Consider the following 19,146-nt stretch of genomic DNA (forward strand, 5'->3'; position numbering starts at 1 on the left):
ACACAAGACAGGGAGTGGTGCACTAGTTAGTCTTTCGTGGAAAAAGTTGGCAGTGAGTACATGCCTATACACAGGCATGTGTGCCATGTACACACACACACACAAAGACACAAAGAAAACTACAAAAATTTCTTTTAAAGAAAGGCCACTAAAAAATTAGAAAACATAATTACTGAGAGAAAATCTGAATTAGAATTCAGAAATTAGTCATATATTTTAAGACTTTTGAAATGAATATACTTTAAATTTTAGTTTATAAAATAACATGCAATAATTCAAAATATAGGTTATGTAAAGCAGAATTGTAAAGAAAATTAAAATTATCTTTTCATTTAGAAATGAAAGCACTTTTTTTTGCCTCTACACAAACCCATAACACTTACAAGATTACAATTTTTTCTTAAAAGACACACATACTCGCACACAAATTTATTGAATGTATCATTACTAAGATAAATTAAACTGTTTCAGTAATTAAAGAAGTTACAGTGATCTAAAACAGCCTGGACATAGAATGCAACCTTATACTATTTCCAGGTTTTCAACATCACATTTATCCCATGCGATGGTGCACTTCAGCATAATAATGCAGCGATCCTAGGATTCAGGAGACACAGAAATAATGTCAAAAGCAATTCTTCACATTTAGATCTCACCACATCAAGTGAAAATAGTTAACTTAAACATGAAAATGCAATTTGCTCCTTCTAAAGTATACATTTTTATCTCTTGCAAAAAAACTCATTCATTTCCAGCGCCTCAAGGTAAAGAGGATGGCATCTATCACCAGTGCAGAGACTGTCGGAAGGATTTAGAAGCAATCTTTTCATAATGCTTCTTTTGGTGAGGAAGTGGAGTTATGAGTTACTCAAAATTCATAAAGATTATTAAATTTACATCCTCACAGAAGATCCACCACCATTGTATCTCTCAACTATAGTGTCAGCATTCCAGCCCAGACTATTGAGAATATGTCTCCGTTTCAGGATAGTCACCCATTTTGTGGCATTAGTGCTCCACTGCATAAAACAAAGGTTCTGTTTCATTCAGAAAAAGCAAACAAAAATAAAAAAACAAATTGCTTCCAGTGGAACAAGCCTACAATATCTACACTGAATTCAAGGGGCTCACTCTCTCAATATTCCTTCATGTAAGTGATTCTAACAGGTAAGTAAGTTCCTATTTCAGCAAGTTTACTCCAGATTATGAACTTGTGTTATTTGTGCCTGCTGGGCTATTTGAATGATTACCCTGTCCCCCAAAGCCCTCAGCTATGACCGACTTGGTACCCACAGCAGTGACCCCTCACGGTCAGGAAGCTTCCTAAACAACAGTAAGCTTTCCCGCTTGATGAATTCCAACCTTATAGCTCATCTAAACTGAGCCTATGGGCTTCATGGTTTTCCTTCTTACTCTTCGTGTAGGTCTATGGGAAGTTATGAAACATATTTTTCTAGTTCTCCCAGGAGCAAGGCCAGGTTCACAATTTGACCTCAGAAACACAGCAGTCCTGCAAAGCCAGACAGCCTGATAGAACTGAGCATTAGTGCTCTCTGCCTGGCCTAACACAAACTATCACATGCAGCACAGAGCAATGTTACTTATGGGAAATGACAAGCAATGGATCAGTGGCAGAAAAACAATGGGATTTCATCACATAAAAATATCCCAGGCACACAGCTCCTTTCCAACAAGCTGCCCACCTCAGCTGAGGGCACAATGTTCTTATGAAACTAACCACTTATAATTTATAATGCAGCTGCCTAACCAGATCTTTTGATCAGATTAAGTTACAGGATTCTTGACACACCCAAAGATTCCCGTTCCCATCATGTCAATATTCCCACAGGGAATGATTTTAAACAAACATACAAAAATATCTATCTATGCATCAGAGAGATGTCTTAGATGTGTGAGGAATGATCCTAGAAACAGTGCAGGCTCATGTGAAAGGCTGTCATAGACTAATTAAGGACACTGCTGCCGAAAAAGGAAGGCTGACCCTGCAGTCTTATTTACACAATTTCCAGCCAGAGGGCTGTGAAGTGAAGCCCCAGTGGAGCATTTCTATCTGAAACCCAAGGGCACCTGCATTAAGGAAACTGGTGTAAATGAATCCCTTTGCTCAATGACAGAATAAAAGAGACCAATGCTTCAATTATCTTGATATGGGATATATGTGCCGACCCTCTTGGATTCTATATAACGACACACAGGTACCTCTTATTTATCATCATCATCATCATCATTATTATTATTATTGTTATTTGCACTTCACTATGCATTCAATTAGAAGGATGACATTTTGAGGCAAGAATGATTAGCTCTTTAGACAGAAGGTAGTGATTTAAAAATTGCAAAACTTCAGCTTTCAAAAATAGCCTAAGTGACCTCTTGCAGTACTCTGACCACTCCACAGCAAGCAGGAGGCAACCCCTGTGAAGAGCGAATTCTGGCAAAGTTCTCTCTTCACAGATGATGCACAGCTTAAGCTATAATGAGTTTTTGGGTTACAAATGCTGAACGCATTAATATTCCTTGATGATAATTATCACAGTATAAGCACCTTTCCCAATGTGAGTAGCATAAAGCAACTGAAGCAGCATTTTTACTACATTTGAAACAAGCTGGAAAATGGGATTTTCTACTCTTGTAACCTGGGGTCAACATACATCAAGCACTGCATATTAAACACACCTATATATGAACTCCATATCACTTCCCTTCTGCTTCATGTATACCTAAAGCTATCTCCTTTATCCATTCTTTATTATGAAATTCTTGATGCGAATGTATATGTGATATACATAATTTCAAAACAAAATGTATTTCCCCCCAATCATATGAATCCTATGTCTCTTCTTATGAGACCACAAATAGCAAATAAGATCAGTAAGCCGTGTTTTACAGATGAGATGTGTCTCTGTGCAGTTTGAATGAATACTGTGGTCACCGGCTGCATATAAAACAAGATGAAAATTAGAACTGAGCAAAGAGGATCCTAGAAGAACCAAAGACATTACATACACATCTGAACAAACTACTAGCCTTTATCTTTGCACCTTCAAAACTAATACTATTAAGCACTGAAGGCTTTAAATGTGAATTCCAACCCACCAACACGATGACAGTAATGATGTCAGCATTATATTTACTGGCCCTATTTTCACGTAAGGACCCTAGAAACAAATTTTCACTCCAAATTAAAAGAAAATTACTGTTATTTGGATAATAACTATTAAATATTATAAGCAAAAATTGATAAAGATGATCCATTACGCATCCTATCAGTGTGTATAACAATACCTGTCTAATATTCAGTATTTGCCATAGCATACCCAAAATAGATGCTGTAAAGGTTTAACTTACTATACCCCAATTTGATTTGATAATATGCTCTGAATGGACTATAAACTGATTTTCCCTCATCTCTTTTTCTTCCTTTCCCTCTATTCAGTGAAAAAGAGAAAAGTCTATTATAAAGCCGATGCTAGGATGGCTTAAAATAACCACAATATAAGATCTCCCTTTTTTTTAAACATGCTATAACGTCACTTCGGTACTCCATGTAAATAATCGCAACAGCACTTTGACTTAACAGTGACAAAATGAAAGCCAGTTTGAACCCTTAATCCAAAGAATGTGAATTGATTTGAGTATTTTGTAGGTGTGAATCTGCTGAATTCATTTGTACCATGTTACCCCACACTTCATTTAGAAAATATGCCACGCTACAACTGCTTCAAGTTCTCTAACATCATTTTTACTTATGTGTTGCAAAAATGTCTTCAAATCCCATTTGAATAGACGGCAGGGTTATGAGGGAACCTTTACTAAATATTTAACAGCACTATCGGCTTATTAAATACCATAATGCAAGAGCCATGAAAGCATGATATACAATGCTTGCCTTTTTTTTCACACTTAAAGCTGGTGCTCATTTTGAACACTCTGCAAGCCCATTCATCAGCAGAACTGATGCATTTTTAAAAGTCCTCATTTACTAGTAGATAAATGTGGTTAGAGAACCTTTTCAGTGTAGAAACGACTGGAAACCTATTTGGTTGTACTGTGCAGAATTTGCTTTACTCTGCCTAGGAAAAAAAAAAAACACCTCACGAAACATTTAAAAGGCCATTTTGAAATAACATGCAAAAGCTAAAGGAACACAGTTTGAAATAAAAAAGAGGTAGGGTGTATTTTTGGTTCACAGAAACATACATGTTCCAAAACAAGGCAACAAATTTACAGACAGCTAAGGTACATGTATTCACCAAATCTAGAAATAGTATCCCAAATATACATCATACAATGAGATTATCAGTTGAGACTGTTGTTTTTGACCATGACATTGACCGCAGGTGACCTCATTTGCAACTATTCTCAATTGCTTTTTTAAAAAAAAAAACGAGTAATATAATTTTTCATAACCTATGTTAAGATATTAACTAAAACCACGTTTAAAAAAAAATTTTTTTAGCTTGTTCCAGTGGGTAGAAAGTAGGAATTCTCTGAAAAGATATTTCTATTTACAAAGAGATATATTATAGTCTAATTTAAAGAAAACTCCCTTTCCACTGGAGGCCTGCAGAGTGAGCATTTATCCTGTAAACACTGTAACAATGATTATCTCTCCTCCCAGCTCTCAGTGGAGACTCTTGCTTTTGAAAATGTCTTGTGGTGACTTACTAAATTCAGGCTATTTCAATTAGTATTACTGCACATTAAAAATTAACTGCATTACTGAGTAGATTAAGGTTTAAATTTCAATTCTACAGTGTGTGCACTAGAAATGACAGCTAAAAATCAATGCTCTTTGGCCCACAATCGGAAGCATGGATGGTTGAATAGTGTGGGGCTGGCGTCACCAGCCAAGCAGTTTTAAAAGACTTGATAGTTCAGTTGAAGGTGTGTCGGCTCCAATTCTAGATTTTAGTTTGAATGCTGCCCAGTAGCCCAGCCTCAGAAAAAGAAAAACAGAACAACAGCTGCACTAACAATTTGGAAAAGCAAATAGACACAGGTACTAAAATTACGACAACAAAGGGATTTACAGTCACCAAAAATTCACATGTAATTATCCCCAGGCTAAATCTTATTCATAATTCTGTTTGATAAGAACACAGGTTCTCTACTTAAATCTATACTATTTTTCTTAGTTGGGTGACAGCGGTTGGTTAGGGACAGGAAACAGGCTATTTTGTAAAGAGAAACTACTAATACACACAATATTCATAAAGACTTTATGTTTTAAGGAAACCCAAGAAGATCCTGAAAATACAAATCTTTTCCTTAAATCTTTTCTTTTCCATAGTCCCATCTAAGTTCCCTTTGTAAATTATTAAACCTCTTTGGGGGAAGGGACAAATCAGTTGATCATCCTAACTATAAATTTATAACATCTACATGAAATGTTTGAAAAGAAACGGGTCACTTTTATTCACAGTAAATTTGTTCTTCTAAGAAGATGAAGATGAGGAACATTACAGAGTCAACAGAGTAAAGTAGCATCAATAAGGACCCACAAAGCCACCCAGGATATCTGGGTCTGGAACTGAATGGTGATTGGTATGTACCTAAGAGAAAAAAAAAAAAAAAAACGATGCCTGCAATGTTCCTTAAGACCCCTTCTGTGTTGCACCAGTGGCCAACAGCAAGTTTGGCAGCAAGAGAATAAAGAAGATGGGAAGTAATAATAACAATAAAAAGAATAATCTGGTGCAAATGGACCCCAAGGTGTAGTAGTCATCCCGGTGCACCAATCACCCTTCACTGCAATTTACTGATGTGGCTTCATTACAATACAGCATAGAAAGGGGTAATGTACAAAGTGCACTATTTAAAGCTACGTGGTTTGAAGCAGGCACTGCTGGGGAGTCAAGTCAGGGTGTTCAAAAGTGAAATTACCTGTAAAAAAATTACAGAGAGGTGTAACACGTATACAGCATAGTGATAAATTTGGGAAGAAAGAGGATAAAAGGTAGTAGGGAAAAGTGTTTCTTCAGTGAAATATTAAAGGCATTTCAAATTAATTTGAATTAAAACTCTAAAGAGGTAACAACTCGTGGCTTTGTTAAAAGGAAAAGATAAAGAATATGATGTTTCCTGTTTGGAAAATATAAACCAGCTGTTTCCTATTCTTATTCTCCATAAGATGAACCTAAACAATACTTTTAGGTGAACTCTGACACTGCGCATTCAGGTTAGTATTGTTTAAAAGAGAAAACGATTAATTTTTTGATTCTTGCCTGTTGTAGTTGCAAGTCTTACTTTTCAGTCAGCGCCCAGAAGATGCTGAAGCAATGTGTTAAGGGGAAAAAAGAGATTCTTTCCTCACCAAGGATCATTGAGTATGTCATTGGTTAATTCTTGCTCTATGCTCCTCATTAGCATTACTCTCAAGTTTCTGGTTATCATATCCAAAATATTAAGACATAATAACTACGAAGGTGCAGATAATTGGATATTAACCAGAACATACTTGACTGGGCAGGAGGTAGGGCCCTGCTTAAACTAATCCTGAAATATATTAATCACCAATTAATGAAAGGGTTTCAAATTCATTTTCTATTATAGAACACCTAGGAGTATGTAAGCTTTTTCTAACAAAATGACTTGGAATAACAGGGAAGAAATAAGGAATATGGCCATCTGATGATGGCTTGAATTAATTCTTTACAGACTGTTGTCAGGTAATCAGGAAAACTATAGTTAAAGCCTTGATTACTTTTTACAAAGTCTGATGGGAAGAAGAGGGGACACTTCTCAATGTTTAGTGGCCTCGTTTTAAATTCCAAATTTATGCCTTTAAATGGCAGAGCCATAGCTAAATATTTCATCAGAGAGCTGTCATAATATTATGTGAGTCTTCCAGCCTAGACAGACCTCTAGACCTCCAACCTAACAACAGATGTACTCTTAAAATACAAAACCAATTAATGGGAACCAGAGAAGGCATCCAGCAAAGGCATCTCTCCAGCAAAGGCACGCTTTGTACCTAGTAAACAGTAAGTAGTACGAAGGTGATGAATATATTAAGGGATAAAAACCTTGACTAAGTGGTGGTTGGAAATTAACCACCACTTAGATGGAAATAAAGCAATGCTAAGAAAAGAAAAAGGAAAACAGGAAGAGGACCATATAGAGAAGCAAAGTCATATTTCTGTGCAATCCACGTGGCTGTGAGATTGTGTTTGCTATGTCACAGATATTGTATAAGTTTGCTTGTAAAAGCCCCCACTAAGCTCCCTGGAAAAACTCCTGCTCGTATTCACTGTGAGAGAAATTACTACAAAAATGCCATTCATCTTAAAGAAAAAAATAAAATTTCTAACTACATTACTCTTACAAAGGAATTTGAATATCTTCTCATACTTAAAAGGCGTAGTTCTCAGATAGTCTGAAAAAGACTTATATTTTTATGTCAGAGAAAACACTGTGTTCAGATTAATACAACGTAAGCAAGGGACTGAAACGACACCATCTCTCCATTTTTCCTGCCTTTATTCGCTTAATTTGACGATAATAGTAAGAAAACTCCAATTATCTCAGGTTTTTTTTAATTCTGTTGTTTGTTGACTTTAATTTTAATAATTATTAAATAAGCACTCACGGCAAATGAACTAAGATACGCAGGCAAGTAGGCCCTTTTATCAACAATTTTGCCATACAAATACACAAACATTTCAATGGCTCTTCATTAGCAAACAAATCAACAAGTGATATTTTAATGCATGACTTTATTCCATCTCTGTGGGGACTGTAGTTGAGAGTGTGATGTACAGTACAGAGAAAGGAATCATCAGCCACAATGTCCCAGGGCTCTTTCCATTGAGGACTTCGCAGCCTCTGCTTAAAGAGTGCATTTAATTGACTGATAGACAGTAGCTTCTTTGTTCACAGAAGACAGCGAAGTAATGGCAGCTTGAAAATCGTACCATCTACAGGGTCTCCTGAGACTAGTAACAGGGGGATATGTGTCAGGAATAAATAAATAATCTAATTATTAAGCCACTTCCTGTCAAGTTAACTCCAATTTGTTGGCTTTTGAAGGCAACAAAACGAGGCATTTTTCCTCATTATGCTTCTCTTTTTATACCAGTGGTAATCACAGGCGGATTAAAGGGTGCCTGATTGGTTTTTTTGTCAAGGAACTGAGAAGCAGCCAACAGTACAGAAAAACAGAGTTGGGGTTAGAAGAAATTTCATGCTTGTCTCCTTTCCAGCTCCCTAACAGCCCACACGGCTGCCCCATACAGAGCTGCCAGCTGTACAGCAAATGTGTACCCCTCCAACTGAGGCCTACCGGGCCACAGGCGCCATCCTGAGAGCTGTGAGATACCTTGCAATCTTGGCAGGTAGCTACTGCTGTCATAGGCATAATTCTAAAGGTGACCTACGAAACCCCATCAGCTCACCAAATGCAACAATCTGAGCAGCTGAAGTTCGACACCCACTCTCCATATTGGCTCCCTTTCCTTTGTTTACTGCTATTAATGGCCCCGAAACTAGGAAATAACCTATGGAAATAGGTCATGAGAGACCTTTTCTTTTTGTGTCTGAACTGATCTTGTGGAAGTAGGTCATGATGCGTGTGTGCATATGGGCATGTGTGTGTGCAGGAATCTATCTTTTTATCTATTGCTGATGACTTTCAGTGCCCTCTGTCCAGAAATGTTTTGCAAACTTCGTTCAGAAACAGATACATTTGATAATAAACATATCAAACAGTGAGTGAAAAATGGATACGCTTGTGGCATATTCTACAGCAAGTCAGAGGTGAGGACAAAATGAGGCAGAAGCCTCGCCATTGTGTCTCAGCCAGTCACACGGAATATCCATCTGGCACGGACTCTCTTCCCAGCAACTCCGTACGGAGCCTAGGAAGCAAGGCTGGCATCCAGTAATTCTGCTCCAGAGCCACATTCTTCTAAGCCCTCTTTAAGGGCAGTGTGTTCTAAAAAGTAACAAGAAACTGAATTTTCAATCTGTCTGTGGGCTCAGCCAGAACCCTCAGTCTCACAGAAAATTAACATCACAAGAAATGTCTAAGGTCATTTTAGGGGCTTGTAAATTAGAAACTCCACTAACTGCCAGTATTATTTACCCTTGTAAATCAAAGCTGCTAGATGCAGGCTAAAGCACAAAACAAGGATAAATACCCTGATTTGTCTTTTAATAGCTTAACACTGCAATTATGAGGGAGGCTCAAAGATTTTCTTTAGAAGTTGCTTAAAAAATAAGAATCCAAATAACCAAAATGAGCTCTTGAACACTGGGTCTTATTCCAAAAAGATGTTAAAAGGCGGGGGCGGGGGGGGGGGGCGCCTTTTTCTCTTATTTTTGTTTACATTGTCTTTGTTTTTAGGAAGGTTGATCATAGAGGAGCCTTGATAAGTTCTTGTGGCCCCACTTTGCACTCAGTAAACAGTGTAGTTATGTTCTATTTATGCCTGTGTACGTCCTTTCTCAATACATCTTGAATTTTTGTTAAATTGCGCAGATAATTAAACCCTCTTCATATTTACAGTCTGTTTCATTGGTACCATGAATTCTGTTTTCAGTTACTGTCTGCAAATTCCCTCTCTGAACAATTTCATACTAAGCAATAACACTTCATTTTACATAAGTTTTATCTGATGTCCCCATACAGAGCTGCCAGCTGTACAGCAAATGTGTGGTTCTCAAACTGAGGCCTACCAGGCCACAGGCTCCATCCTGAGATCTATAAGGCACCTTGCTGTCATTGGCAAGCATTCCCTGCTATCACTGTGACCATCACTCCACACTGCACACAACTTAAAATCATCTGATTATTAGAATTTGTGGCCCACACTCCATTTTATCCTTTATTTAATCTATCCCCAGATCACACATTTGTTTAAATGTTTTGGCTGGTTTACAAATCATGCAGCCATCTGCACAGTAGGTGTGACACCATTTTTTACACAAAAGTTACGTTACAAACAAAGATAAAGTCATTTGAAATGCTTTGATGTTTGTTATTCTGCCTGGTTCACTTGGACAAACTCTAAGAAATAAATAGAATTATCTGTGTAAATCGATGAACGTCTATGAAAAACAACACCCAGCAGAACGCCGAGCTTGCTCCATTACCTACGTTAATATCATGACAGCTGAGGAGAGATGACCTGGCCCACTTCTCATCTCTCCTGTACAGATGGCTATTAAAGAGAAAGTATCCCTTTTGTATGGTCCATGTAGAAACCCTTTATGGGCTTTTCAAATAAGCCAGCATTGCCCACATGAGGGTAGCTTTCTGTTACCATTAAACTGCCCAGATTTCATCTTTTTTAATCCAGCTCTTGATGAAATAAGCCAGCATTTCATCATATTTAACACCAACTGCTTGTTTCTTAATTCCCTGAGTTTTGTAAGCAATCAAATGAAGATGACTTAAAAAAATTCAATAGTCTTCTCGTTCAAAATTAATGTAAACTCCAAAGAACATAATGACTTTGAGCTTCTTAGGACAGTGCAGGTAAATACGTGTATATACACGCACACATATATGCATTGTTGTAGGTTCATTCCTATTCATTTTTTTAAAAAACAGCCAATGAAAGCTGAGAGTTTAAAGGGCAACTCAGCCCTTTATCTTCCTATGCAGAGATGCATATCTTTGGATATTTCCCCTTAAGACGAAAAAAATCTCAAACCACTATAGACCTCAAAATATTGGTTTTAGTGTATTCTAAAGCAAGAGCACTCAAGCTGAAATGTTTCAGGGGTGATACTGAATGTCACAAAACTATAATGAAGATTAGTCACATAACACACCATCCACTAAAGAAATGGAAGGAAAAGAATGCCATTTGTGACCTTGGGCATCAAGCAAATTGCAGAACATACAAATGTCACTTGCCACAAGAACAGACTAAAATTTCACCACACTGTACAAAACTGATTTATGCATTCTTTTTGTCTTGCCATCAGTGATGTATATCATGTGCAATATAACACATAGGGTACATAGTTTCCTATGTGCACTGTAGAGCACTTGAATCTTTTCATGGTCTTTTAAAAATTATAACTATCTATAAAACATTGAGTATTATAGACTTGAATAAAAATAGTCAATATCTTTGCACCAGTGTTTTCATATTAGCTGTCATTTATAGCCCCAAATTCTAGTTTTGCTTTCCTAAGAGACAAATACGCTTGCTTTCCCAAAATGCTCTAAGCACCACCCTTGGTCCATCTGGGACATGCTTATTAGTGGCTATTCCTGGATTTTCCCATTTTTTTCCCACAAAACAGGGTACTCTGCCACCTTAGAGACAATTTTGCCATTACAACACTGGTCTTTCTGATCAGAGGAAAAATACGAAAAAATAAAACATTAAGTAATCATTTCTAAGTTGATTTTTAAAAATAATTCTTAGATAATGGTTTGTATCCATTCCCTTCATATTCTCCATCTAAAAATTTTGAAAGGGAGGGGTGGAAATGGCCATAGCTATATCCTGACCACTTGTCCTGCAAAGTCCATGACTGTAGCAATCAATTCCAAGGATAATGGTATTTCTCTCCTTTGATCATTTCTTTGTCAAGCTGACTGGCATTGGACAGTGAGTGTATTGCTGGTTGTCTACCACCAGCCGCTCGCAATTTGCTCACTATGTTTCATGAGACAGTTGTTTGTGGCTGTTTGGAACACATTTGTCTCTTTGGGGATTTATGCGCTAGTTGCAATGCCAACCTCCGTAGTGATAGAAATTTCTTTCTAACTAAAATAGATAATTAGAGGCTGGTAATTATTGGTCAAGAATTATCAGAGTGAAAAAATTAAGCTTCTCATAAATAGTTCTTGGCAATGTCATCTCTTTATATTATCACACGCCTAACAGCCCTCTATTCAGAGCACTTACAAATTTACTCTACTGCTGTTGAGCCTCATAATTTTATATGAGGCAATCCCTTTGCTGGGTTAAACACATTTAAATTCTCTGGTTTCATCTCTATCTGTGCTAATCCATACCAAATAATAGTAATAACAGAAACTTCAAAGAGGAAAATAACAATAAATATTTACTATGCTGATAGAAAGATCTGGGTGAATAATGAATAAAAGGACATGATGCACAATAGCTTCTTTCTGTATTCTCAGGTCAAAAGCCAATGTAAACTATGTGAAAGGAACAAAGGAAGACAAGAAAAATTTTCTCATCTGCGCAGGCTTTAAAAGAGGGAAATCTTTTCCCCAGGAAAGCTGTTAAAATGTTTTGTAGCTCTTTTTGTGTATGTGTGTAAAGAAGAAAAGAAACCCCTAAATAGTCACTGGTCTGATTTCTTACTGAAACTGTGTCAAAATGTGGTGGCGAGTGAGGTTTTCTTTTTTTCCTTAATAGACGTAAGTCAAATCCCTAATGCATTTTTATTGAGTAATTATTCCTGCAACTCAGACCATGTGTCCACACCTAGCTGCAAAACGGCACTTAAGCAGAGCGTCTCCAGTAGGAACGTGGTAGAAACATTGATGGCTTTCCTCTCACAAATGTCCCTGGCCAATAGCCTGAGACCAGCACATCCAGAAACAAACACGGAGGTTGCCTGACGTTGAAATTGCATTAAAACATTTGTGCTACATAGAATCAAATGCAAATAACTTGGTTAAAGAAGGAATTTCAAGTTACAACTCATTGGGTCATTTGCAGACCTTGTTTTCCATCAGGTGACATAATCCTTCCTCCAGACTGATTGAAATGTAAAACAAAATCTGTAAAACACTATATACCCTCTTAACAAAAAGAGTAAGAGGCTTTTCAGATAGTCTGTAATCCCTCTGCCCTGCTAAATGTCTAGTTGAGATTATTTTTTGATTAGACAGAAAACATACACAGATACACAACCTAAAAATATCTACCCTCGATGGAGGTATTTTAGCCAACAAAATAACGCTGCCTGCCTCATTTGAAAGACTAAGTATCACAGTGGGATTTTAAAAAAGGATATCTTAGCCTTGGTGACATCCTTTGGTTACACATTCTCTCTCTCTAGATATTAACAACACGAATGGAGTTCAAGGATTTGGATGCATGGTCAACAGATATAATGGATGCTATTCATTTGTTTAAGCCTCCAGTGCAAAAGAATTACATATTTTATTATTAAAAATAGCATGAATATTAAATAACTAGGTCCTCTGTGAAAAGGAATAGAATTTGCTTCTCTGATGCAAGGTGAATTGTTAAATGCTCAGATCCCAAGAGGAGGAGTCATATTAATCCACCATAAGGTAGATGGAGGAAAGCACTAATGATTCAAGGAATACAAGGGAAATACAAACGGAAAGAGATAAAGCAATTTAAAAAGAAGGACCAGAACTGGTCCCGGCCAGGTGGCATAATGGTTAAGTTCGCGTGCTCCGCTTTGGCGGCCTGGGGTTCGCAGGTTTGGATCCCAGGCGCGGACTTACTCACCACTTATCAAGCCATGCTGTGGTGGCGACCCACACAAAATAGAGGAAGATGGGCACAGATATTAGCTCAGGGCCAATCTTCCTCAGCAAAAAAGAGGAGGCTTGGCAACAGCTATTAGCTCAGGGCTAATCTTCCTCACCATAAAAAAGAAAGACCAAAATAAACCAATGAATGTTGTGGACAATGATACTAAAATTGGAAAGTCAAAAAGTCCTCTCATGCTAAACATTCAATTCAGATTCTAAATATGCACAAGAACATTAATATTGTAGTGAAAAATATATTCAACCTGTTCATCCAGGTGCAGGGATAATAATAAATCCAGAACCAGAAATAAGTTTACATAGAGAATAAAACTACGCAAAGTTTTAAAATCCACAAAGTTTCATTAAATTTTCCATAAGCTGCAAACTTTCAAGAAATGTTTTCACCGAAGTCCATGTAAAACTGTAGCCACCAATAAACTCTACTCAAGAAATGGAGAATACTAACATTTATCATTTGGCAAGAAGAATTCATTTTTTCTAACCTGTGCCCCTCCCCCCAACAAAAGCAGTTTTGAAAGTTTATATCGAGTATTCTTTTGGAATCCAAAATAGAAGGGAATTGCAAGGAAACACATTGTTTAAATCTCTGTTACATGTTGCCATTATCTTCCAAACACTCAATAAAGTTGTCAATGTTATTCTGTCACATTTAAGAATATGCTATTTAATGTATAAGAAAATCACTACCAATATTAGTACTTAAATCTGTAAAATATAGAGATAAAGTGATCATTATTTTAGCTGTTACGTATATGTTCCATTTTGCACAATTAAGCACTTAGTCTTTTATAAGCAATAATCCTCCCAAAGACCCATCATTTGAAAACTATAAAGCAAATCCTATTGAAAAACTAATAATCAATTTTCCAACGTGCTTTTGAATTTATCTTCATTAACATCTACAAGAGCATTAGAAGTTCTGTTACAGTTGGTTTTAATGATCATATGATAGTTGGAGCAAACCCTTCCACTGAACATTCTTAGAATGCTGCTGATTAATGTATAATAAAACTTCTTTATCCCTGAAAACAAGTTCAGAGTCTAAAATGTTGAGTTTTCTTTCCTGTCTTAGAGTTTGATGATAAGAGAGCATGAGGTTAGATTTTTTTATATTATAATTATTTATGGTGTTGAATAATAATACCATGAAATGAGTATAAAATAAAAAACTCTCATAGTATAAAAACACAAATGAGTAACAAAAATAGTATAAAGTAATAGCAATTGTCATTTTACTAGTAGAAAAAGATCTGCTTGATAAAGTTTAATTGGCTGGTAAAACTCTTAGTGTTATTACTAAGTGCTTGTCAAATTAAAAAACATAGCAGGTAACCCCAGAGGAATTAGGGAATAATGGGACAATACGAATAAGTGAAAAAATTATCCTTTAGCTCTAGCCCATGTGATGCATGCAAAATCCCTTAAAACATTGGCCTAGAGTGACTTTACCCAGACCGCTTTTATAAAGATCTATGTAAAACTTGTGGGGAATAAAAAATGATTACTGAATTCTTCACATGATCTTTATGATCATGATTATTTCTAGGCTGTTGAAACCATACATATAAAACTATTTTATGGCAATTTAAATTATGTTTCCCTCTCACAAAAACTCACCACTTTAGATTTTGATACAAAGATGCTTAAGCAACACACAGCAGTGCCATTACCATAATAACTTCTGAAATTAAAACCTGTCTAAAACTCTATGGAAAGCTAACATCCAGTTCATTAACCATTCCTGTTAGTTTTCAATAATGCAAAAATGATTAGAAGTTTAATTTGTTAATCACCTGTGTTTTGACTGGCAGTAAATATATAATCCTCTGCAGAAGTCTAAACTAGCCCTTGCAGAAAATAAAATGTGCAAATGCCTTATCAGGCCTAATAATAGTAATAAAAAAAAATCAATCATGCCTAGGTAAACCATTAATGGTTGAACAATTAATTCATCTTTAACTCTGCTTAATTATATAGGCGTTGATGTACACAAGTAGGAGGAAAATCCATGTGTAATAAGGTTTAGAGTGTCACTCACCAATCATGTGATTTGCAACATGAACCTGAATATCCCATTCATTGTAGAAAACCATCTGACACTTGATGCACTGATAGGTCTTCTTCTGAGAAAACAAGTATAAACAGAATTACTTAGACACATGCACTTTTTATTGTTTTCTTTAAAAAACCACAACCCTACTCACAGCATTTTTAAGATGCTGGTCTTACATATGTTGCTAACTAAGCTACTGTGGGCTGCCTGGGCAAAGTTCCATGAGTTCCTTACTAAGATCTCGCAGCTTGAGCCCAACGCTATACATTCAGTTGCAAACAGTTAGAAGAAATGGTGCCGGCCCCATGGCTTAGCAGTTAAGTGCGCGCGCTCCGCTGCTGGCGGCCCGGGGTTCGGATCCCGGGCGCACACCGACGCACCGCTTCTCTGGCCATGCTGAGTCTGCGTCCCACATGCAGCAACTAGAAGGATGTGCAGCTATGACATACAACTATCTACTGGGGCTTTGGGGGGAAAATAAATAAATAAAATTATATAAAAAAAAAGAAATGAAGGCCCATAATTATGGCATAATACATTTGTAAAGGTTTCTGAACTCAAAACACAAATTAGTATTTAAAAAAAATCTGTACACATGGCTTAGTTTCAGAAATTGATGTCTTGGAAGATTAGACACATTTTCATTTTGACCAAAATAACTGGTGTTGCTTCTAGATATCCCTAAGTAAAATGGCCAGTAAGTCAAGACTCATGGAATCTAGCTAACAGATTTAGAGATTATAATTTTTAGCTGAAGTCTGAAATTTAGATGATGTTTCAGAAGTTGCTAAATACTAGCATCTAAATACATATTTTATCTCATAAAGAAATCATATCATAATGAACACCTAACACCATTTTATCATTTTACACAACAGTCCTGTGAAGTGGTACAGCAGGATTTATTATAACTCTTGTATCATGAGTAAAGAAACTGAGGCCCAGGAAGTAAAAAGATTTGCCTGATGTCACAGTACCCTATGGCTTGGAAGAGAACTAAGCTCCCTTGATTCTAAATACTAAGCTCCCTGATAAAAACAGCCTTTAAGATTCCACATCCTTATTACTGTGTCCCCCATATGGCTCAGTATATATTAGATGAACTCAATAACGTTTTGGTTATGTTTTCCAGAATACAGTTACATAAATTCCTTTATGATGAAACTTAATATTTATGATTAAAAACTATCTTGGAAAACAAAACAAACCATTACAAAATAACCCATTTTGAAAATCTCCCAAATGTGAGAAAATGACATTTTTAAAATCACATTAATGACATTTTGCTAAGGCATTCTTATAGAACTGTCATTTTATCCACAGTCATATAAAATTGTTTTACTAATGGTAGCAATAGGAAATATCAGTCTGTAAACTGCAGTTAATTTTAAAGAACTCAACAAAATCAAAGGTAAGCACAAAAAATTTAGTGTCATTACTGATTAAAATCATAAACACTATTAATGTTAAATTTTCTTAATTATTGTCACTTAACATAGTATTTGCCCCTGCAACAGAGGATAGTATTCCTTGTAAAACACAGAAGTATAGGCATATTTCCAATGGAAGCTTTCTAAATAATCTAACGGGCTTTGTACATTAGGCATATTGTGAATTGACTGTGCTGTATCTAAATTTAACATGGACTTGAAAAACCCTGACAATCACCATGGAAGATTTACTACGCCGAGCTGTTTACAAGATGCTTTTGATGGTGACATATAGAGCAACATGTGTTGTGTAAATAACATCTATCCCTTTTTTAACAATATTTCCCTTTAGAACTAGTTAGAAAATATTTCTTACTCCCAGATGACCTACATTATATATTGTTTATTAGCATACTTCCAGCATTATTCCTGATATGTGACCTTGCTGAAAAACAAAGAAACATAAACTTAATGGCTAGCCTTTTCTCTTGTTAGCACAGTAAAACATACAATATGTCGAAAACTGTCTCCAAAAATGATGACTGATGAATATCTTGGCTGAATATACTAGGGCTTTTTTTTCCTGGTCTAATAATAAAGAATAAAATCACTTGACAAGCCAAAATAATAAAATACCAGCACTTACTACTACCTTCAAAATGAACTGACACATTTGAAGATCTATGTATATAAGATTTCTATTATCATTGAAAGAAAATGCTTTTGTCATTACTGATAATTCAAACACTAATTCTATTCTTAAGACAGTGTCTAAATGTTACTTTCTATTCTTATTAACAAAATCATATTCTTATCTATAAGCTCCTAAACTTGGGGCTAGATGAAATAAGAATTTAATGTGATCGAAAAAGTGCCATGATCTTAAAGTGCAACAGCTTGAATGCACCTGGTGAATTCACCTCACCACACACGTCACATTTCCCAAATACAAAGCAAAGATATGCAGATTGGGACATGTTACAGTTTTCTTTTTAAAGCCATGGTGTAAAATTCATTTTTATCCTCAATTTTTCAAAAAAGTAACTTTAAATGACCTTTAAAGCATCCCTTATTATAATTACAGACTCTTAGCAAAATATTTGAGAGACCCCTGCCTACTCGTACACCATCTTTAAGTAAAGTGATTGTAACCTCTGAACCATGTTGGCCTCGGGGAGCTCACTCCCTTGGAGATAAATCCATTCCTGTCTGTCCAGCTGAATTTACGAAGGAATTCTTTCTAATTCAAGGCCCAAATCTGCTTTTCTGCTACTTTCACCCGTTGGTCCTAACTCTGCTCTGGAGCTATAAAGAGCAAGTTGAATTCCTTGTCTAATATGACAATTACATTAACCCCTTTTCAGACTGAAAATAGAGGGATGGTGTAAGAAACGCTTTGGACAACTTTCACCACCCTGGTTACTTTCTTCCAGGTCAACCTTTTCACAAATAGAACCCCAAATTAAGCACAATTCTCCAGGGGTGTCCTGACCCTTGCAGAGTACAGGAGCACTATCACCTCCCTTAGGACAATTACTTCCATTTATATAGAAGACAACAAAAAAAGTCAAATGAGATCATTTCTTTTAAAAGCAGATAAAAGTAGAAACAGAACTTCCATTGTTTGGGCCCCAGATTGGCCTTTATCAACGCTTAAGTTGTCAATTTACTTGAAATGCTAATTTAGTACAATTTTTAAAAGAGACTTTTTTTCATTAGCCTTTTTTAATGTGCTACTTGGGAGTGGGGTTGTCATTTCCTGATTGTTCTCTTTTGTTTTCTGATACTGATAGATGTAATTATCAAGGATACAACTTTTTCCCAGCACCTCATTATTTTTGATTGATTTTGAGAACAATTTAAATGTGCCTTTTTGACATTCTTGTTTTCAGTTACACACTGGTTAAGGTACTCAGAGACTTTTAGAAAAGAGCATCTCATAAATTAAAAAAAAACTGATTAGAATCTTTAAGAATGTATAGTTAAAAAAAAAAACCACATTATTCTGATGAACCCCACCCCCTCCTCTCAATCTATATTCCTTTAGGACTTAGGCTTCACATTTAGCCTCACCAAATTAAAAAAATAAAATTATACTTTGTAGTTATAAATTGCTTTGATTTTTTTTAAACAAAACACTGAGTATAAAAAAAAAATCAATGAGTCCACAGTAA

The 19,146-nt window shown here is 36.1% G+C and overlaps 1 protein-coding gene across 8 annotated transcripts in view; it reads right to left on the reverse strand.

Moving 5' to 3' along the window:
• The window catches only part of ZNF521 (zinc finger protein 521), a 276,035-nt gene that overhangs the window by 111,473 nt on the left and 145,416 nt on the right, over positions 1–19,146 (reverse strand). For 7 of the 8 annotated variants that reach the window (XM_087439087.1, XM_014780259.2, XM_087439082.1 and 4 more), the window contains one exon: positions 15,528–15,612. In XM_087439087.1, coding sequence (XP_087295213.1) covers positions 15,528–15,612 — 85 coding nt within the window. The remainder of the gene's footprint in view (positions 1–15,527; positions 15,613–19,146) is intronic. The other variant, XM_014780260.2, reaches the window with a different exon arrangement.

The sequence above is a fragment of the Ceratotherium simum genome, chromosome 14 (genome assembly GCF_057802395.1).
Source record: "Ceratotherium simum simum isolate JZ-2026a chromosome 14, ASM5780239v1, whole genome shotgun sequence".
NCBI classification, from domain to species: Eukaryota; Metazoa; Chordata; class Mammalia; order Perissodactyla; family Rhinocerotidae; genus Ceratotherium; species Ceratotherium simum.